The 23,377-nt window shown below is 38.4% G+C and overlaps 2 protein-coding genes across 2 annotated transcripts; both read right to left on the bottom strand.

Moving 5' to 3' along the window:
• Positions 1-14,914: 14,914 nt before the first annotated feature.
• Positions 14,915-15,510, bottom strand: LOC113275962 ((-)-alpha-terpineol synthase-like). The gene is made up of 2 exons (XM_026525551.1): positions 15,283-15,510; positions 14,915-15,202 (listed from the first exon to the last, which is right to left on the bottom strand). Exons 1-2 carry the CDS (start codon positions 15,508-15,510, stop codon positions 14,915-14,917), a joined length of 516 nt encoding a protein of 171 aa, XP_026381336.1.
• A 643-nt stretch (positions 15,511-16,153) lies between these two features.
• On the bottom strand, positions 16,154-17,888 carry LOC113275971 (myrcene synthase, chloroplastic-like). The gene is made up of 3 exons (XM_026525562.1): positions 17,877-17,888; positions 16,628-16,892; positions 16,154-16,539 (listed from the first exon to the last, which is right to left on the bottom strand). The coding sequence occupies exons 1-3, from the start codon at positions 17,886-17,888 to the stop codon at positions 16,154-16,156; spliced, it is 663 nt and encodes a 220-aa protein (XP_026381347.1).
• Between the last annotated feature and the right edge of the window lie 5,489 nt (positions 17,889-23,377).

Consider the following 23,377-nt stretch of genomic DNA (forward strand, 5'->3'; position numbering starts at 1 on the left):
TTGTGTTCTTTCATTAAGTCTTTGATATCAGATTTTCTACATCACTCAAAAATACCATTTCATTTCTTTCTAAATCACGAGAAGAGAGTATCATCATCGTTTTTTTTATTTATTGTCAACTTGTCACCACCGCAATTTATTTTTCTCACGGACAAAAAAACCCTCCATAAGCAGAGCAGAGCCTAAGAATTCGCAAGGCCGTTGCCGAGTCACGGGCCTATCAATATGATTGAAGGGTGATTTTTGCTTTGTCTCTTGATAATCTTCTACGGAGTTTAGTAATTCACATTTCCGAGAAATAGAGGAAAACCAGATAATACCCATGACGATCACAACGATAGCTATGTGCGAGCAACTCTTGAACCGATTGAAGGCTCATTTACAGAAGTCTTAAAATTCTAATATTTATTTCATCGTATACAACAAACAACCTCTTTACTCAATTATTGGATGCATGACCTCTAAATAATTCATTTTTGGATCCAAGTTGGTTATTAATTTTCTTTAAAATAATATCATATGATGCTATAAATTGATGTTGGATTATTGTAGTCGCAGGAAATCTTACAACTACATCCTTAGAATAATCTACAGAACAATCTAAGTAATCATCATAAGAATCATAAGAACATTCATTAAGATCTTCCAACTGAATACATGGTAATGAGTAAACCCTAACTTGCTCTCCAAATAAACTTTCTCTCTCCTAAATTTCTTGGCTAAGCCTTCCAAAAGATCTCTGCCTTATACAAGGTCGCTTGGTCCCTTATATAGGGGTTTACATAGTGGCTGACAGCTAATAAAGCCCTTATTTTCGGATCTAGCGTGCGTTATTAACGCACGTTTACATTCGACTCTTCTCACACGTACTCTTAACAACGCATAGCTCCTCACACTTTACTCGTGATTAAGCTGACGTCATCCGGTGCGTCATTCGGGATAGGCTGCATGCGATTGTCTTCGCTCGGTCTTAATGATCATCACTTCACATACTTGATTGGTGTGCGGTATTTTGTATCTACTGACATATTTTGTAACTGCCTCTTCTCATGTCGTTCTCTTGATAAAGAAAGCAACGTTAGAAATTCTTAATTCATTTTGCCGCACCCGTTCATCTTTTCGTATTCTTATCTGCCGACATATTACCGTGATTTTAGTTTAACCATGTACACATGTCATTTCCCTTTCTTCTCTACCGGCACATCCTGATTTAACCGGCCATCTCTTTATTTATTAACTGAGTTTGAGGAGAGATAATCTTTTCTCTTTTTACTTCGTCTTCTCTTCTCGTCCCTGCGAGCCCTCTGCAAATCTTCATCTTCTCCATTTTCTCGAAGTTTCTTCATCCTCGTCTTCTCGAAGTCTCGATCTTGATTTTGCTGCTGTTCCTATGCATTCTCACCCAAGGTTCGTATACTCTGTTGAAGTTGATCTTGTCTCTCTTCTTTTCTTTTGAATTTTCAGTTGTCGTTGCTGATCTGTTGTTACTTTCATTCCCATACTGGCATTTGCAACAAAAGATCTTCCTCCGGCAATACCAAGATTACGGTTTCTAACCCTAGATCTTCTTCAAACTTGAAGGATAGAGAGTCTCTCAAGAGGAAGCCTTCGCATGACAAAGGAGTAAGAAATACTTTCTTTTTTGTAAAACAATATTGTTGCATCTATTTCTTATCTGCGTTGTCCATCGAAGGATTCCGATCACCAGATTGATGGTGGGAAAAAGTTAAATATTAAGTTCGCAAACCCCCATCGCTCAGCACTGGTATTGTTGTTCCCTATTTTTATTATGAAAAGATCGATGTTCATCCCCGCGTTAATGTCGATACCCCCATACAGGGCTTGATTGCCTCTTCCCCATTGAATATTTTTATTCCATTAATCGAACATGTTACAAAGGAAGTCTCTGATTCTACAACTGTAACTGCATCAACAATGAATCATATTGTCTCTACTTTTGTGAATGTTCCGTTTTCTGCGAATATTCCGCGTTTGTTGAGAACGTTAGCATTTCTGTACCTGTGGAAAACATTACCCCTCCCTCTTCTGTGGGCCTCGCTTCATATGTAGCCACTCCTTCTTCTTCTACACTCGCTTCATTTTCTTTGGAGTCCCTCTCTGTCGACAAGGGGGTCTTGGAGGGAGTAAACTCTGCCTTTCAAGCTTTATCTGATATCATTAGTGCTACTCATTCGTACGTTGAAGATCCTTTTAAACTTCGTATCTGTAATGCTCTGAGTAAGCTATTATGCAATTTTTCACCAAACAAGGCTACAAGGAGTGAGATCTTCTCCCAAATTGATCCGAGTATCCATATCGCTCTTGATATCTTGGTAAGTATTCTTTCGCATATTCTTTTCTATTCAAAATATCGTTTTGCATATTCATTCTTATCCAATTTCCCTTTTAGGAATCTCGTCGCCGCATGATCTTGGATGAAGGATATTTCGAATCTAGTGATTCCATGCTATAACTTTCTCGTCAGAATACCGCCTTAGAAAAATAAGTTAATATGTTGAAAGGAGAACTCGAAACTGTAACTCTTGAATCTGGGGATCTTCGCTCCAGAAACCAAGAAATCAGAAGTGATTTTCTCTTTGCTTTTACAACTCCTTTTAGGAATAATTTTCCTTTTATATCCGTGTTTTTTGAATTTCTTCATGCATACATAAAGATTTAAACCAGAAGCGCGTTATGGAGAGGTATAACTTTCAATTCTTCGCTGAAGACGCTCGCACGGATAATGAGAAGTTGCAGATCCAGATAAATCAATTAGATAATGAGCATTCATACTCGCTTTATCAAATTGAAAATCTATCACATGAGAATGTTGATTTAACCCAACAAAATGAGATACTTGGCTCCCAAATCTGTCTAAACTATTGTATAGTGCTGATTTAAGACACCAAACCTTGTCAGATGAGAATCAGGTTCTATCCAGGGAGAAGCGATCTTTCTTAAAGAAAGAAGCAATGTTTTTGCGTCAGTATCTAATTGTCTAGAAAATTTGTAATGACCAAGAGGAAACTCTTCGTACTTTAAGGTATCAGCATGATGAATCAACAAAGGAATTGACCGATGAGAACGAAAAGATTATTCAAAGTAAGATAAACTTGACTGTGAAGATGAACCAACTTCAATAACAACACACTCAGTTAAAAGAATCTCATGATGCCCTTATGAAGGAGAAATTTTCTCTTTCTTTAGATGAGAATAAGATTAGATCTCGTCTTAAGGGTTTGGTTGGTGATGATTTTGATAAGGCTATTGAAAACATGAAGAGTATTGGTTTCGCTTTACCCCAAAATCTCCTTTCGCAGAAGGAAGGTAGTCACATGGAGATGGCTTCCTCAATTTTCTTTTCCTTTTTGATTATTGCTTAAATCTTGATGTTGCGAAAATTCCGCCCCTTTTATAATTTTATACTTATTTTGCAGACTCTGAGAAGTTTCACCAGTCCACCATCTCTCAATTGAGATCTAATTTGGCTAAAGTCGGTAAAGAACGTGCAAAACTCTCAGTTTCACTTACCTCTTCTCGGGACCGAGCAGATAGGAGATTTTCGTATCTTCAAAACTTCATGGAGGTTGGCACACGGAATGCTGAGAAGAGTGTCACTCGTGGAGCTCACATTAAGGATCAAGCTCTGGTAAACAAAGTTCTCCTAGACAATTCTCTTCCTTTGGTGAACGTGGCGCCTCTTGATATAAGCAGTGACGAGAAGCTTCCTGAGCCTGATAGTGATTATGAACATATAAGCGAGGATGAGTAAGATCTTGAGGTCCCCTTCAAGAAGATCAGTCTGAAAAGGAAAAATCTGGTGATGACTTCCCTAAAGATCCAAATTCTGGTATCAATCCCGGCAATGAAGTTGATGCTGAATGTTCTTTGATTAACCAAGATGTGCCTTCCAATGATGCTTAGCTTTTCCCTTTCCTTGGTCTTTTGTGTATTTTAAAATGTATTTTGGTACATTTGAAACATATTCTTGTTCTTAACACTCGTTTCTTGACAAGGGATATAATATAACCTTTTGTTTTAATTCCCATACTTGCCTCTTATTATATCCTTTGTAAGAAACATGTGGGTAATTCTGTGCGGCCTTTTCGCTTGTCCAAATCTCCTACAAAACAATGTTAGTGCGAAATTTATTTTTCTCATGAGGTCTTTTTGGGTCTTCCTAAGTAAAGGTATTATTTTTCCTAGTATGTGACTTTGCTGCGCGACGAGATCGCAGGCGGTCTTTACATTTTAGTGTAACAACCCATTGATCTTTCCTTATCGTATTCTTGTATTATTGCCCCTGCAGGTTTTATTGGTGCGCAAATATGACAAGCATTAATACTCCCTTGAGTAAAAAGCCTCATGATATTTTCGTCTTTTGACACAATTTAGCTCCCTAATGGAGGGTGTCGTCCTTTTATTCCCCCTGATTTCCCGTTCAAGGAGGCTTACTCCTACCAGGTAATAGTGGGCTCCTCCCATCCATTGATGCAACAATCAGTTGTTTTCGCGCCCTCTTATCCCTCCACTGATATGGTTTGTGGTTACAAGACCGCACTCTAAGTAGGGTTTCTTCGGACCGAGTGCATCATAGTCAAGACTTGTCAAGAGTGTCCAGGTACGATCCATAATCCCCAGGCACTCTTGACTCAACCGTGTACCTCGGAGCCCTTATCGAGTTTCTGCGCTCCTTAGGAGAGACCTTGTCACCTTAGTCTTCCAATCTAGGCGGCAAGCTTAGATTGAAAATTTAAGGCGCCTCTCCTTGATGGGCTTTCGTTTCACCCCAAATATCCATGACTTAGGATTCAGGGTCTGTGTAGCTTTCACCTGAGTCATGCTAATAGGTTTTCCCCAACTATGACGTGCGTTAGGTCTTATTATTTCCTCTTGTTGTTTATGCGAACTAGGGTGCACGCCACAGTTGGATTCCTTTCTTTTGTGGTTATAAGTTTTGCTGCCTTTTATTAAGGTCTTATTACAAGGTCTTATTTTTTCCTTTTTGTTAATATGATAATCACTCAGAAGAAGAGCGAAGTCTTCAATTTTATTCATATGTGTTTGAATAGTACATTTTTGTTGAACGCTGGTAAATTCTCATCCTCCGTCGTGCACGCTTCTTCTTCATTTTCACAAGAATACTTTTGCATACGTGCGATTACTATCGCATGTTTCATGGATAGTACTTCTTAAAATACAATATATTCCATGGGTGTTCTAGCTTGCGACCTGTGTTTCTTCCCTCAGGATCCATCAACTTGTATTCTCCATTTCCAACTACCCTCTTTATTATGTATGGTCCATCCCATCTTTTCTCCAACTTTCCATCTCCTCCTTTCTGATAAGGCGGTATTTCTCTCAACACTAGTTCCCATGGATGAAATTCTCTTTCTTTGACGCGCTTGTTATATTCTCGAGCTATTCTTTGGTGGTAATTCTCCATATGTTGTAGAGCGATTTCTCTGTTTTCTTCTAAATCGTAAAGTTTTGTTAAAATTAACTTCGCGCTTAAATTCTTTTCCCATGCTTTCTTCTTAGTTGTAGGAATGATAACCTCAGTTAGAAGTACCGCTTCTACCCCATATGTTAGACAAAAAGGTGACATTCATGTAGCTTCTCTCCTAGTTGTTCTGTATGCCCATATTGGATTGTGCACTTGTACGCACCACCCTTTTTTGTATCCTTCCAACTTCTTTTTCAGTATATCTGCAACTGTCTTATTAGTTTCCTCTGCTTGTCCATTACTCTATGGATACAAGGGAGTAGACTTTCTACTTTGAATTCTGAATGCGTTAAGCAACATTTCTATATTTTCTCCTTCAAATTGCTTTCCATTATCAGAAACTAATTGCGCAGGGATTCCAAATCTGCAAATGATGTTCTTAAAATGTGAACGTGAACACGTTTTTGTCTCGAATATGTTGTACCGCTTTCACTTCTTCCCATTTTGTAAAATAATCAGTTGTTACTATTAAGTATCTCCTTTTCCATGTTCCTGGTATAAATGGACCCACAATGTCTAATCCCCACTTTCCAAATGTCCATACGCTTGTTGATAAGTTCAACGTCGCTCCAGGGGCATGTATCGTTTTTCCATGACGTTGACATTCTTCACATCGTCTCGATACTTCTTTCGCGTCTTCATGCATGTAGGGCCAATAATACCCTTGTATCTTTGTTCTGTACGCTAAAGACCTTCCTCCACTATGGTTTCCTGCATCTCCATAGTGTAATGCCTTCAAGATTTACATTCCTTCTTTTCGCGTTAAACATCTAAGAGACGGCCCCAGGAATGATCTTCGATAGAGTACACCATTTCTTAGTTCATAAATTTGTCGCTCTACTCTTTAACTTGTGTGCTTCTAACCTATTTCTTGGGATCGCTCCTTTCTCTAAGTATGAATGGAGTTGGGTTCTCCAATCTGCGTCTCTGTTCGCTTGCTGTTCTTATGCGTTTTCTACCATCATTACATCTGCGTCTTCCTCTTCTTCCTTCTTGATAGAGGGAAAAAAGAGCGTTTGTATCTTTATACACCTTGCAGTTGGATCCACCATCATAGACGGAATAAAAGCAAATGTGTCTGCTAACTGATTATCTTTCCTTGATATGTGCCTCCAACTTATTATTGGAATTTGTGTCGATAGCTCTGCGACAATCTTCTTGTATTTCTTTAAAGATGGCTCATTTGTGGTATATGTCCCTTCTATTTTCCTGATAACCAATTGTGAGTCACTAGTTATTCGCGCATCTTCTAACTTCATTTCAATTGCCAATTGAAACGCGTGTATCACTGCTTCATATTCAGTTTCGTTATTTGTTGATACGAATTCCAATCTGAATGAATAAGCCATTCTTTCCCCTACTGGTGAAATAAAAACTATTCCAATTCCATTGCCTTCTACATTTGATGATCCATACACCAGTATATCCCATCTGTTAAAATTATGATCTGTGAATAAATATTTAGGATTCCCATGTTTTTCATCCACATCCATCATTTCTACAACATGTTCATCTTCTTCCAATGGAAATTCTGCCAAGAACTCTGCGATAACTTGCGAATTTGGTGAAGATAATATTTCATACTTGATGTCAAAGTGCCCTACTTGTGCATTCCATCTTTCGATTCTTCCTGATCATTTTTAATTTTTCATTACAGACTCAATTGGTACTTTTGCTAGTACCTTAATCTTGTGTGCTTGAAAATAAATACGGAGTTTTTGTGTTGCATAGACCATCGAGATAATTAGCTTTTCAATATTTGAGTAATTTTTCTCTGCGGCATTGTATGTTTTGCTTATGTAATATATTGGCTTTTCTACTCCTTGATCCAAACGTAGCAAAACAGCACTTAATGCATGCAATATTGTTGCCAAATATATTAATAATTCTTCTCCTGGTTCCGCTTTCTGTAGAATAGATAAATTCATCAAATAATTCTTGATATTTTGCAATGCTTATTTTCATTCTTCTGTCCATTCGAATTTGGCTCCCTTCTTTAGGATGTTAAAGAAGTGCTTGCACTTGTCTGACGAACGCGAAATAAACCGCCCCAATGAAGCTAACAACCCATTCAATTTATGTACATATTTTACAGTCGCAAGTGATGGCATGTCACGAACCGCTTGTACCTTTTCTGGGTCGACTTCTATTCCCTCCTTGGATACAATATAACCTAAGAATTTTCCTGATGCAACTCCGAAAATGCACTTTTCTGGATTTATCTTGATGTTGAATTGCCGCATCTGTTCAAAGATTTCCCTCAAGTTGTCAACATGATCTTCAGCTTTTTTACTTTTCACCAACATATCATCAACATATACCTCTAATGTTGGATGTATCCATTTTGCAAATACCTTTTCTGCCATCCTTTGATATGTCGCTCATGCATTTTTCAGACCGAAAGGCATTTTTGTATAACAATATAATCCTCTAGGGGTGAAGAAAGCATTATTTTCTTGGTCTTCTTCAGCCAAAGGAATTTGATTGTAACCTTTATATCCGTCCATCAGTGAGAGCCTAACATTTCCTGATGGTGCTTCAACCATTTGCGGTATGTCTGGTAATGGAAAGCTGTCCTTTGAACATGCCTTATTTTAAGTCACTGAAGTCGATGCAAATCCTTATTCCATTATTCTTCTTTGTAACTACCACCATATTTGCTATCCACTCTGGGTACTTCGCTGGTCTTATAATTGCTGCCTCAAGCATCTTCTGTAACTCTGCTTCTATTTGAGGATGGTATGTGGTAGCTATCTTCCTTATTATTTGCTTGAATGGTCGTGCGTTCTTGTTGATATCCAATTTGTGGCATGCGACTGAAGGATCTATTCCTGGCATTTCTTCCATGCTCCATGCGAAAATTCCTTTGTATTCGCGTAAGCTGTTGATCGTTCGCTCCTCTTCTTCTTTACCAATTTTGGTTCCAATTTTTAACATCTTTGGTTCGTCTTTTGCTCCAACATTTATTTATTTTTTGGCTACCCTGCGGTGAAATTCGCTCTTGGTTCTCCTATTGGTGTCGCCTCATTTATTTTGTGTATCGTTTCGCCCTCTTTTCTGGTATTTCGCTTGGTATTCCCCTTCCTTCTTATGCTCTGATCATGTATATCCTTAATTCTTCTTCCTTCCTTCCTTAGCTCTTTTGCTCTTTTCCGGCGATCTTTTCGCTTCTTTGCACGTCCTTCATAGTTTCTTACATTTATCTGGCTGCAGACTTTCGCACTCATAGTATCTCCTTTGATTTCTCCTATTCCACTAGGTATCGGGAACCGTATACACTGGTGTAGTATTGACGCTACATCTTTAATTGCATGTATCCATGGTCTTACCAAGAGCATGTTGTACGATGATTTTATATCAATTACACACAATGTTACTTGTGTTTCTATTTCTCCCAGTAGTATTCCCATGGTTATCTCTCCTTTTGGTTTTGTTGTTGCTTTATTAAAACCATGAATGTTGTACGTTGTGCTGGACATATCCGCGTCTTTGTATTCTCTACCTTTAAATGCGTGATAGAACAAAATATCTACCGAACTACCCGTATGTACCAAAGTTCTGTCTATCGCCAACTCTTATGATTTTTTCACTCCTTCATTTTTTTCTTTTCGCTCTGCAGTTATCGTAATCACCAAGGGATCTGTTTGTCTTCAGTTTTCTTCCGGGATCTAATCCACCGTAAACGTTATCTTCCTCTTTTCCCATTCCTTTAAGGGTGATATCTTATCCACCGTCATGATTTTCCTTCCTTCATAATCGCGCTTTTATATTCTTCCTGTTACTCCTGCATGGAAATCTGCATCTGAGATGTCCGTTTTTGTTATTGAATTACATTGTATACTTCTGCCTCCTCCTTTCGCTCTGATTATCCTTATTTCCTTCCTAGATGTTTCCAGTTCCATCTTTGTTCTCTTGTTAACAAATTAAGGAAATTTGTCCCTTAAAGAACTGAAAATTTGAACACTGAAGGTTGTTTTTCTGAGATTAAAACTTTTAGTTGAATTTTTTAGATCTAAGCTTCAAAAACTTTCAAAGAATCACAAACAGACATGATATATCATTCCCGATCTGGTTTCTAGTGCCAAAATGTAGTTGCAGGATATCCTACAACTACACCCTTAGAATAATCTACAGAACAATCTAAGTAATCATCAAAAGAATCACAAGAACATTCATTAAGATCTTCCAATTGAATACAGAGTCATGAGTAAACCCTAACTTGCTCTCTCCTAAATTTCTTGGCTAAGCTTTCCAAAAGATCTCTCCTTTATACAAGGTCGCTTGGTCCCTTATATAGGGGTTTACATAGTGGCTGACAGCTAATAAAGCCCTTATTTTCGATCTGGCGTGCGTTATTAATGCACGTTTACATTCGACTCTTCTCGCACGTACTCTTAACAACGTATAGCTCCTCACACTTTACTCGTGATTAAGTTGACGTGATATGGTGCGTCATTCGGGATAGGCTGTATGCGATTGTCTTCGCTCGGTCTTAATGATCATCAATTCGCATACTTGATTGGTGTGTTGTATTTTGTATCTACAATTATTCTCTAAATCCTCACAAATCAAACTAGCATTACAAATCAAACTAGCATTACAAATCAAAACATTAAAAGAGAAACAAAACCTGGGAAAAATTTTCTTCCACCTTTCTTCATTAGATTCTTGCTTGTTGCAACAATTTTGAACTTTTCCGGGTTGGTAGTTATTTCGTAGTTTTTCTTTCCCACTTGTTATTCTGTATATATTTTGTATGGTTGGTTCATTCTAATCTATATGTTTTAGGATTATATGCGTATACGGTCAAGAGGGTGGTCTTCCCGCGCCATTAATTTGTCAAGGGCGGGAACTATATATTACCGCCGCTTGTGACGCGTGTGTGGGGCTATGCAGAAGCATTCAAGGCATTGTTTGTGTTACTTGCAACGCTAACGCTGCCGGGGATTCGTACTGTACTTGTGCTTTTCTTTAAGTTGAACCCTGATGTCTTCAACAATTATAGATAAGCTGTTAAATGAAAATTCTACAACGAGATCGCTTGTTTGAACTCCTGATATATATGAATAAATATTTCAATTTTTAGTATATCTTTTTCCTTTTTTTGGTAAAAAAATTCAAACTTACTCAGAATATTAAATCAAATATGAAATTCATAACGGAGCCGGCATGTAACACCATCATTTCTATATTTGTAGGTACACGAATTAGGCTCGCCAGGTGTCGGACATAAAGAGAAGAAATAGGGATAGAAAATCTTACTAAAAGATCCCAGTCAGAAACTTGTCAATTGAAATGTCAGAATTATCTCGTCATCAATTGCCCCTGCGAAGTACGAAGAGAGTGAGTGCGGAAGCGAAGAAACTCGCAGCAAGTTGAAGTATCCAACAAGATATCAAGGATGAAGTCGTAAGGGACGAAGTAGGATTACTTGGCCGAAAAGATAATCCACGAGATAGATAAATTATGGAGCAAGAAAGAGACAGGTGTCCCGACAAGCCCATGTGAAATAAGCGAAAGAAGGGTAAAAACTTTATGGAAAACGGTCTGGGCAAAGTGTAAAGCGTTACTGCGAGAACACGACGAGATACAATGAGTTGTGTTTCGTTAGGGTTAGGTGGCCTATAAATAGAGGTCTTTGGACAATGTATGGAACGGGGATTTTAGAAGAGTGGGAGAGCTTAACTTAGGGGAGATATTAGGGTTTCCTTGTATTCAAGAACTTGTATCTTTATTACTTTGAATGATTCATCAATAAGAATTCCCGGTGTTTACTTTACTTAATATGTCTTAGATCTTGGTTACTATCACTTTGGGCGTGCTACTGGATTTCCAGTAGTTACATTTTGGCGCTAGAAACAGGGACTTAGATTGGGGATTCATCCTCATCTAAGGAGTGGAGAGAAGCTAGAGTTTTAGGAGTAATAGATCTTAGAGAGGCATCTTAGCTAAAGTTGTAGGAGTAAGAGATTTTAGCAAACATCCCTTTTAAGATTAAGTTTCAGAGAAAAACCAATATTAAAATTAGGATAAGTCGATGACTAGAACACCAGATCGAGCGGCACACATGGTGGCAACGAGGAGAAGCAAGCGACTGGAGGCAAAAATAGGAGTAAGAATGGAAAAATTAGGAACTTCAGCTGCAGGGGAAAGGCAACGCGTGAACCAACGGCAGACTGAGAAGGCCAATGAAGATCGTTTTCGAGAGGGTTCTGTACACACTTCTGAAACGGACACCGTTGCAGAAGAAGAAACGACTCGTGAGGAATTAGAGGAGAATATCGGTGAAGAAGACATGACGTTGGAACAGCTGTGGGAGACGCTCCGTCTAGAAAGGGAAAGAGATAGAGATCTAGCGGAACAGCATGCCTGATTGACGAGGCAAAATACCAGGTTAATGTTGCAGAATCGTCAACTGAACGAAGGAGAGGAAGCTGACGTCACGGATTCGGATATGAATGTGATATCATCAGGCGAAGAAGAGTTACGACGAGGGAGATACACTCACGAAGACGACAGAAGAGAGCGAAGAAACAAGCGACAAAGAGAAAACAGTGAAGAGAGAAGATTAAGAAGAGCATTGGAGATATCAAGCTGGGAAGATCAAAGGAGAAGATATGAAGAAGAGCATAAGCATGAGGAAAATGAGAGGAGAAGAGATGAAAGACAGCTTGAATTCAACCGGAAGGATCAGGAAGAAAGGAAACGTGGTGAAGGAAGGCTCACTGTGATGGGAGGAGATCGATGGGAGAGAAACGGAGGGAACCTGAACCAAGAAGTCTTGGACGAGCTGCGAGATATGAGAACACTGATAAACAATTCGCGAAGAGGAAGCAGAGTGCAGCTGGCGGAAGCAATAGAAGAGGCCGATAAATATCCATTTACCTATGAAATAATATACGCGGATATCCTGGAGAAATGCGTTTTACCAACGCTACCAAGCATATTCAGCGGGTCTGAAAGTGTTGTGCATCACTTGAAGCAATACACCTTTTATTTGATGCAATGGGGATGAAATGATGCAGTACTTTGTCGATACTTCCCCGCGATCTTGGTCGGGGAAGCTTTGGCCTGGTTTGATGGGCTACCAGAAAGATCAATTTCGTCGTTTAAAGACTCACAAAGGATATTCCTGACCACTTATACAACTAACAACATGTTGAAACCGGGGATTGAGACTCTATTCAATTTGAGAAGGAGACCCACAGAAAGCCTGTGAGGATTGGTGACGAGGTGGAGAACGGTATGTAGCGAGATTGCACGGAGAGTTGACGAGAAAAATTTCATCTTAGATTTCGTGAACGCTTTAATCCCAACTCACCTGCTGTACACTCAAATTTCATTATTCAAAACTTTTTGACTATGAATTAATTGAGAGAATACCAAGAGGAGTACATAGCCTTGGAAGAAAAGAAGAGGCAAGTTAGCGAAGTGTCACCAATTCCAGCAAAAGAAGGAAATTCAAGGCTATTACCAAGGACAGTGCATGTCGTGGAGAATAATTCGAAACATGAGAAAGGAGAGCCTTCAACTCCAGTCCCAGCGAAGCTTGTAGCTGTATCAAGTGGAGATCAAGAATGGATTGATCAAAAAACATATGAGGAGTCAAGGCGAAGGAATTACGAGCCACGAAATTACAATGCAGGGTATCAACAAAGGAATAATCAAGGACCACCTAGATTTGGAGAGGGTCGACCAAATGTGGCAGATTTTGAAGATCTGAAGCTCCCAAGTCTTAACACGACTGTGGAAAAGGTATGAGAGGAAATAGTATTAACAGAGGAGATCCCACCACCACCCAATTTGGGATGAGCACCACCCACAGGGACCAGGAGTCATGATTTCTGTAGATATCATCGTTTCCACGAGCACCACACAAGGGACTGTCGAAACATTCGACGAATTATACTTCGTCTGTTAGAACAGGGAAAACACGCACATTTTCTGGAAGGCTATGTGCCACCGCCACCGTCACCACTTCGTGACTATCTAAAGATATATTGAATTGAAATAGATCGGGGAGCATAAAAGACGAATTGTAATACAATAATACATGGTGCGAAGAGCATCCAAATTTCCATGAACACATACTTAAAGGAGTACATAAGAGGGACTTCGAAAGGCAATGAGATATTCAGCGTTACAACAAGAGAACCATTTAGAGGAAAGGTAGAAAAGATAAATAACGTTCCCAGCAAAGGATGCGCCCGAAGGAGGAAATTCTCACATGAATCCCTTGGTTGTAACCCTGAATTTTGGGAAATACTCAAAGTGGGAGGAAGATCAAGCTGAAAAGAAGAGAATCTGGGAAATTGACAGGATCTTGGTGGATACGGGGAGCTCGGTCGATATACTCTTTTATCATACCTTTAAAACCATGGGGTACAAAGACTCGTACCTCGTGACATCAACGTACAACATATATGGGTTTAATGGAATTACATCTAAGCCAAAAGGAGAACTGGTTGTAAAAAATTTTGCTGGCGAGCTGGAAACGAAAGTCACAGTCTGCGTGATAGACATAGACTCACCATACAATGATCTCATAGAGAGACCATGGATACACGGGATAAAAGGGATTGCATCTACATATCATAAAGCAGTACGATTTCCCATGCCAAGTGCGATTGGCGAAATAAGAGGAGATCTCCTTGACGCGCAAGATTGCATCAAGAAGGAAGTCTCGAAATAAGAGGAGATCTCCTTGGCGAAATAAGAGGAGATCTCCTTGACGCGCAAGATTCTCGTATGACTCGAATAAAATAAGAAAAGAAAAAATGTAGGTACACGAATTAGGCTCGCCACGTGTCGGACATAAGAAAAGAAATAGGGATAGAAAATCTCAGTAAAAGATCCCAGTCAGAAACTTGTCAATTCAAACGTCATAATTATCTCATCATCGATCGCCCCTGCGAAGTACGAAGAGAGTAAGTGGCGAAAGCGAAAAAACTCGCACCAAGTTGAAGTATCCAACAAGATATCAAGGACGAAGTAGGATTACTTGGCCGAAAAGATAATCCACGAGATAGATAAATTATGGAGCAAGAAAGAGACAGGTGTCCCGACAAGCCCATGTAAAATAAGCGAAAGAAGGGGAAATTTTTTATGGAAAACGGTCTGGGCGAAGTGTAAAGCGTTACTGCGAGAACGTGACGAGATAAAATGAGATGTTTCCATTAGGGTTAGATGGCCTATAAATAGAGGTCCTTGGACAATGTATGGAAGGGGGATTTTAGAAGAGTGGGAGAGCTTAACTTAGGAGAGATATTAGGGTTTCCTTGTATTCAAGAACTTGTATCTTTGTTACTTTGAATGATGCATCAATAAGAATTCTCGGTGTTTACTTTACTTAATATATCTTAGATCTTGGTTACTATCATTTTGGGTGTGCTACTGGATTTCCGGTAGTTACAATATTGGTTTAACAATTAAAGATAAAACATGATCTTTAGCTATATCGTCTTCAATTCCAATCCCATCCCCGTATTGATAGAAAAACATGGCTGCTCGTGCAAGATTTAAAGCAACGTTAGTAAAAGTAAGATCAAATGTCGTATCGGTGATGGACTCGTTCATTTTCTTCCATGTATCCATGATAAGGCTTCTAATATATTTACGTGCTTCCTCTTCAGAACTGCCCATTTCACGCATGTAACAATGTACTGATGAGGCTACATCGCCTCTCTCTAGCTCCGCCTACAGACCATTCCAAACATACTAAGATCACAGATACAGCATAAATGTAGTAAAAAAAAAACGTTTGGCTTATTTCTTACCGATGAAGTTGCAAGATCATTGGAAAGTCGAGAAATCATGGACGAGCAGTACAAAAGATTATGATCGTCTTCTAGAGCTCGTAGAACATCAGTTGTGATTGGTTGGTTGGTAGCGAAAAACGCATGAACTAGAAACACGGAACCAGAGGATGAAAGCCAGTTGTTTGACAAACACTCCTCGACCGATGGTGTATATCCCTTGTTACACCACCTCGCCTCTACTAGCATAGCTTTTATAAAATTGCCCACTAAAATGTCACAATAGTTTTGTTGTAATCACTGTTTCTACAGTCTTTCAAAAAGTGATGTTTTTGCTATTTGGAAGTTGTGACATTGAGAATTTACTTACTGATTTGGTTAGATAAGGTAAGATATCGTGGCCTCGCTCTTTAAGTTGTATTGTGAAGCGCCAAGAAACATATTTTCATATAGTATGGTAGCTTTTCCATGTCCTTGGTGTTCCACCTGCATGCGAAATAAATTGAGGATAAATTGGGGCGTATGATTAAGCTAAACATAGTTGCGTGTTAATATTAGTCCTTCAAAACCTATTATAATTACCTTTCAACGACATCGGCCAATAACTCGAGTTCTGGAAATGAACCATGGATGTCATATATATCATCAATGATCAGCACAAAATTCATGACTTTTGTGAGCCATTCTCTGCAACGTTGTCCCCTTGGCTCTGGAAAAATCCCCACACTGCATAAGAAACTCCCAACCAGCCTGTCTCTTGCAAATTTCAATTTTGTCGCAACACCAAGACTCCTCCACCACCTAAATGATCACAATATCAATTGGGTAAAAACGAAGCAGTGGGCTATCTTGCTGAAACCCTCTTCGTACAAGCAATTAATGTCCGGTTGAGTTATATATGTCTATAATACCTCGACAAATCTCGAAGATCTTCCTGGTGTATGGCTTGATACATATTGAAAACTAATTTAGCCAATTCAAGAAAAACATGGTTCACATCTTGTCCATCTTTATATTCATTGATGTACCACCTAGCCTCTGATCTCTCCATCCCCCAATGCAATGGGATCTCCAGGGAGCGGTTCACTTGATTCTGAAGTTCTATATTGTTGTAAGTCCTTTCAACAAGATGTCTTTTTGTAAATATTATGGCCTGCTCTAGTATACTTTCGCCTTCGAAAAGAAAATGTGCAGCTTCATATAAGCTCAACATTCCCTGAACGTCCTCACTCAGGTGTTCCATAAACCCATTTTTGTCCCTGTAGACGGTAAATACATCTGCTATCAATGAATCCAAGAACTCAATGTTACTTATTATGATCAATTAATAAATGTTGCAAAATCTATATTATAGAAGTTGCATTACCTTGAGAGACCCTAAAACCATACTGCCTGAGGAGCATAAATCTGAGAGCACTAGCATGTAAGTTATATCCCAGCCCATCGGGGTTCGGTTTGTTGTGGTATATGTTTACTAGCAATCTCTTGATCTCCTTCTCAAAGAGATACTTCATTCCTAGCCTTGGAATTGCATTTATCAGCTCAAGCTGCGTTAATGGTGTCGTAGCCTTTTCAAGCATAATGGTTGCCTCTTTCTTCAACTTCTCTATTTGGTTCACACATCTCTCTCCCTGCACAATTAAAATTTAGTGTCTTTGAAATTATGGTAAAACCACAATGTGATATTATGAGCACCTTGTAGTTGCTTTGAAGCGACTCCACGAAATTATAATCCCAAATAGTGGGTTGATAATGAGAGTATTCCGGTAGCTTAATGACCACTGAAGCAGACATCGGAGAGATTAGACTCTACAATTGATTAGCAAGCTTTCCAAGAAAATCCATTTCGGACTGGTATAACTATTAGTCCATTTTAGAGGGATCTAAAGTTCTTCTCACTGTGAAATCTGTCTTTGCAACAGCGTCTATCCAATGGTCAAGTCCTCTCACACCTTTGTGCGGAACAGCCAATGTGGACTAGATAAATGATCAACCGTGCTCCACGTCCGGTACTCTTTTTTTTCACCCGCTTTTTGCCATTTGGTGATATTGGACAGCTACCTTTGTCATGACTCATGACAGATGTTGATCTGAAATTCTTATATCTACCCAAAGCAGTGGATAGGGGGCACCGTTGCTATCTTTTAATTATTGGTCGAGATTTGTTTTGGACCCTCCTCAGCCTAATAGTCGCATCCTATAGCTCATTCATAGGCCATTCTATCCAGAGAATAAAATCAACGAAATATTGGGATGACCAAAGTAGGTTCCATTTTCTATTTCATGGGGTGTCTTTTAACATAACTACACTTGGGCACTATTACTTACGGTATGGTCCATGATTGAATCTATTGACAAATCTCATCTTCACCAGCTAATGGTCATCCAAGTTTCATTGGTTAGTTGATTAATCACGTTCTTGTAGCTCAGAAAAAATCTCAATATTGTTCTCAAAAGAGGAAAAACAGATGATGACTCGGTATGGCTCACTGTGCTGAGTCAGTAGACTTACTGAATCTGTGACTCAGCTCAGTCATGAGTGAGATAGCTAGATAAAAACTTACAAACTTTAATTACTTTGAAATACAGAGTATTCGCTATAGAGAAGAACTTACCTTAAAATCCATAATTAGTTACAAAAGGTTTCTATTCCTTAATTCAAAACAGAGAAAAACACATCAAGACTCTGACTCGAGCTAGCCCTGTAAGCATTACTTGTATAGTGACTGACATACTCATCCCAATTCCCAACTAGGTTTGGCACCCAAGCCACCACCAACCATTTGCAAAAGAGAATAAGAGTGACAGAACGAGAATTAGGAAAATACACAAAAGAGTAAAACGAATCCTCAGCTGTAGCAGAGTATCCTTTACAGTTCCAGAGAGCCAACTCATTGGAAAAAGCCTGTGTGCATATACATGCCATTCTTTTCATCTCCTGGTTATGTACCTGCCCAGCAAGAAAAACTTGCTTATGTTGTCGATATCATTTTTGTTCACAATCTCTTGATTTTGGGGTCACTGCAGATTTTTATTGTAAGACCATCAGATAAATCTGATACCTGAATACGAACAAACAAAACGACTATTAAATCTCTGTCCTTAAATACATTCAGCAATAGGTACCACAATAAGGGAGATGACTATGCTCACTTGTCTTAGCTGCACGTCAGAACATTCCAAATGAAACCCACAGAAGAAAAAGAAGTACAGCTCCAATTAGGCCCAAACCTACAGTAATCAGAACAAAATGATATTGCAACAAGATATATGAAACATATGTAAAGTAGTAATGAAACGACAGATAGATAGATTGGGAGAGAGATAACTGACCTGCTGTTGCCGCTCCTGATTTAAAAATAGAAGAGACCTAGATCTGCGTGATCAAAAGAAAGTTTTTCAATGAAGTCGAGGGACTCCAAATCATAGGGTAAAGACTCCACCAATTCATCGCAGCCCATGATGCCTCGTTTCCGCAGAGAAGTCCAAGATCGTAAATCCGGCAGTACTATTAACTCAGGGCATCTATCCAAAAGCAATGAGCGGAGAGAGTTGTTGCCCATGGTGCAGTAATTTTCTGGGAATTCTGATAATGATTCATATTCATTCATATCATCATCCTTGTCTAGAAGAATGAAACCTCGAAAATTGTCGCAGCATTGCATCTTCAGAGATTGAATAATATTATTGTTCAGGAGTACATCCAGTGGAAGATATTGTACTTCCAGAGAATCTTTAAGATAAATGGAAGTGAGAGAAGACATCAAGTCTCTACTAGCCATAGAGATTACCAACTGGAAAGTGGCAGCTTCTAAAGTCAGTTTCTTCAGAGAAGGAAATGAGTCAGGCGTGCTTCCCAATTTATCACATTCGATACTCAGAGTCTCAAGTACAGGGAAGAAAATATAAGGTGGAGGAGGAGCAATCCACTCTTCTAAGTTTTCCATGCACTACAGGTGCAATTCAGTTAAGGAAACAATGTTATCATTCTAGAACTTCCAACACTACTGCGGCTTTCTTCTCCGTTTTCTTCTGTTTCATCTTCATGGTGATAAAACTCATGACCCAAACACTCCACAGCATTCATTCTCCAAAGTTTAAGTTCCCTAAGACTTGGGAGACTACCTAGCGCTGGAAACTTCTCAGAACTCTTGCAATTCATCAAATCTAATGTTACCAAATTCGGAAGGCAATCAGATAACCACCTTGGAAACTCCAAACCCTTAAATTCTTTTACTTCCAATTTCCTCAAGTTAGGGTGAGGTTGGAGACCTTCCAAAACTTTGCTGTCACTGATACCCCTGTAATCCCAACAAAGCAGCAAATCTTGAATATTTTGCTTGTCCTTTAACTTTGCTCTTTCGGCATCTTCTTTCCACCTCTCACATTCTCTAGATTGTGTATCCACAACAACGGAAGGAATTTCAGGCCTGCTAACTATTATATCCCACTATAATTATTCATTCTCAAGACCTCTTCTTTCCTAACCTTGTATGACCTTTATACTTCAAGGAGAGTCGGTGTTTCTATACCTCTAGGCATTTCATCCTTCCATTTGTTGTGCGTAAGACGTCTCAGCTTTGACCAATTCTTAATCTCTTTTGGAAGCTTACATTCAGATCCTAGTTCCACAATCTCCAAACTGCAGAGACTGCTAATGCAAGATTCAGGCAATACTTCAATGTTAGAACCTTCCAAATCAAGGCATCTTATCTTGTCAGCTTGCCAAAGTCTCTAGGTAATGCTTTTAATCTTTTGCAGTAAGTGAAATTCAACTTTCTTAAATTCACAGCCCCTGTGATTGCATCTAAATTTGTGATATTTTTGCATGAAACATCAAGGTGACTTAAATGTTTTAAACACTCAAAATTTAGGGGTAAACCGTCTAAATTGCATCTTCTGAGATTTAGTGTCTGCAGATTACTTAAGGAAATGATGGAATTAGGTAGTACACTAATATCCGAGTATGAGAGATCTAAGTGCCTCAAATTTTTCAAAGCTCCAACGTCTTTCAGAATCTTTTCAACATTAATGCCTCTATGAAGTACAAACGTCTGTAAATTGCAAAGTTGACTAATGGACACATCTTCTACTTCTTCAACTTCAGAATGCGAAAGGTCGAGGTACCTCAAATGTTTAAACTTGAATGCCGAAGATGGAATTTTCATACTGTGTACACCAAGCAAACATAGGACCCTCAAATACTTATTACTGAGCAAATCCTTAACTCCCAAAAAATTGTTTTCAGGAGAAATATTGACCGCAATTTGCTAGAGTTACGCAAGACCTTCACAATTTTTTTTGATGAAGTCTCATCTAGAACTAATTAGAGACGCCTAATCTCAGAAATATTTTCCAATTCACTTGCGTTTACACTAATGAATTCATGACTGCCAAATGCACTTTGTGCAAGATCATGTACTAAATCATGCATCTTGCACAATCTTATTTCACCTAATTCATCTTTTTCTATATCTTGAAAGAAAGAACTGGAGGAAAAATCTTGGAAAGGATCATTTCCAATATCTTCAGTGGATCTTTTACAGTCCCTATGAGATGCCATAATTGGATTAAAGTTTCCCTCTTAATCCCCAAACCCTTGGGAAATACACAACAATAGGAAAAGCACTGCTTTAAATGGGAGGATAAATTATCTATAATTAACCGTATTTGCCATTGTCTACCAGTTAGACGCCAGCGATTGCGGGATCACATATAGGGTTTGCTTAAATCCTATGAGCGACTGGTGGTCTACTTAGTGCCCTCTCCTTTTTCAAGGATTTTGAATTTCTTTCCAAAATTCTTTGGGGATCCCCTGTTGTGTAAGCTGCACAGAAACTAGACCTTACCCGTGAAATCAAACCAGAACCGATAAACCTAGGCCGGAACCGAATGAGAATCCAATTAGGGGTATAGATAATGCGACTCAAATGAAAAAACGGTAGATTATGCGCTACAGGTACCGGTTCTAGTCCCTAGGGCTGTCAACGGATGAATATCCATCGGATATTTAGAAATCCGTATCCGATAGGTTAAGCGCTATCGTATATCAGATATCCGATAATATCCTGTAGGATATCCAAATCAAATATCGATTCTGATAGGCTAAGCTATCGGATTCCGATAAATATCCCATAATATCCGGTTATAATAAAAAGAGCTTAAAAACCCTTATAAAGCATGTTCATAATTTATATTTATCGGATATTTATCCGACAATATCCGATACTAGACTCTAAATTAGGATAAATTACAAATAAGTTGTTATACTATAGGATATTAACAATTCGGATGGGGTCTAATCCATTTCCGATATGTTAAGGAAAAAAGATCTGATCCGATATCCGATAAAGCGGATAAAATCCTATAAGAACTCGAATACTCGGAAACGGATTCCGGACTTCGGACAAATATTGACAGGCCTACTGGTCCCTATCCTGACGATTCCCTTACCCAAAAACCGGTCAATCTTGTTCATTGGTTTACACTAATCCTAAACGTCTTAGGGGTTAAATTTTACTTGCTCCTCATCTTCCAATCATTCTCTTCTTTTTTTTGTTTATTTCTTCTTCTTCTTTTTCCTTTTCAACATCACTCACCTGCAATACCATAAGGTTCATCACCAACACTTAGACTCTTCGACTAACTCAGGTAAACTAATGCTCTTTACTTCTTATTTTTTTTTATTTTTACAGATAAATAAAATTTGGGGATTTTGAAATTGAAATCCATCCTATTATTCTTATTAATGCTTAATATATCTTAATTTGAATTAGTGCTAATTAGGATGATTAACCAAAATAACTGCAATTAGGTATAGATTAGAATTAATCAAAAGAATATTTTTTTGGAAATCAAACCTTTCTTCCCCTTTTCTCGTTATTTTGTTTGATTCATTAGAAAATTTTGAAGATTTTTTTAGAATTTGATAAAAATCTACCACCTAATATGATATCCTTAAAGTTCTCAAGGGAAGAATATTTTTAGAGGATTTCCTACGTTCAATTCGTTTAAATCCATCATAAATCTTGTTTTTTTTGCAGTTATGGCTTGGAAATATTGTTAACTGAATCATAATTGTTACTTTACGGCTCAGAATACAGAACTGCCAGCCGAAATTGCTTTTCCTTCTTCTTAGAAAATACCATAAATAGTTTCGGCTAGGTTTTCGAAGCCGAAAATACGAGTTACGGCTGAGAAACCTAGCCTGAAAAAACCCTCTATTTTGTTTATCAGAATTTCTTACGGTTAGGAAATCTTAACCGTGGACACATATTTACGGCTGAGCTTATTTTCCAAACCGTATAGGTGGGTTACAGTTAGGAATTCGTATTTTCCCATCCGTAATCTATCATTTATAGCGGGGAGCCTAGCCGTATACAGTTTCAAAAACTGTTTTTTTACTCTACTTAATCGAATCGAATTGTTTAGCCAATTAAAAACAAATAAATAGTGATTTTTTTTAGTTTTGTTGTGTTTTTTTATAACACGACACGATGGAAAAGATGAAAAAAGGAAATGTAGAATTTTTTTTTTTTATGATCATCATCTCCATCACAATGTGATGGAGAATCAGGATGTGATGGAGAAGAAAAGAAATAAGAGAAGACTAATAGATTTAAATATTTTTAATAATCATCATGATAAAATCATCGTCTTGAAAAAATTCAATAAATAATTATATTATAATTTATTCATGGAGTAAAGTTAAATTTGATTTTCCATATGAATTAGGGCCCTATACCTATATTTAGGATGTTAGAAACGATTTCCCTAAACTCGGAAGGATTTCACTATAAAACAAGTAGCTTCTAGGGACGGCTGTTTTGAAAAAACCGTCCCTAAAGAAGGATATTTGGGACGGTGATGGCCTGACCGTCCCTAATAGTCATAAAATATTTAAATCAAGGCTAAAATATGTCCGTCCCAAAAAGAAAACATGGCCAAATAGTATTAGTGACAGTGGAACAGGGGACGGTACATAAACCGTCCCTAATACCTTTTGGGACGGTTTTTTGTCCTCTTGGGACGTTTTTTGGCTGTCCCAAGAGGCCTTCTGTTTTGTAGTGTTTGAAGCCCTAGTATATAAGATTCTTAAATTTGTACACAATTAAAA

The sequence above is a fragment of the Papaver somniferum genome, chromosome 1 (assembly GCF_003573695.1).
Source record: "Papaver somniferum cultivar HN1 chromosome 1, ASM357369v1, whole genome shotgun sequence".
NCBI classification, from domain to species: Eukaryota; Viridiplantae; Streptophyta; class Magnoliopsida; order Ranunculales; family Papaveraceae; genus Papaver; species Papaver somniferum.

Coding starts and splice junctions, on each gene's coding strand:
- LOC113275962 (XM_026525551.1), bottom strand. CDS start 15,510: ATGCTAGTAGAGGCGAGGTGGTGTAACAAGGGATATACACCATCGGTC. Junction 15,203..15,282: donor ATGATCTTGCAACTTCATCG/GTAAGAAATAAG, acceptor AATGGTCTGTAG/GCGGAGCTAGAGAGAGGCGA.
- LOC113275971 (XM_026525562.1), bottom strand. Junction 16,540..16,627: donor TGGTTTTAGGGTCTCTCAAG/GTAATGCAACTT, acceptor CATTGATAGCAG/ATGTATTTACCGTCTACAGG.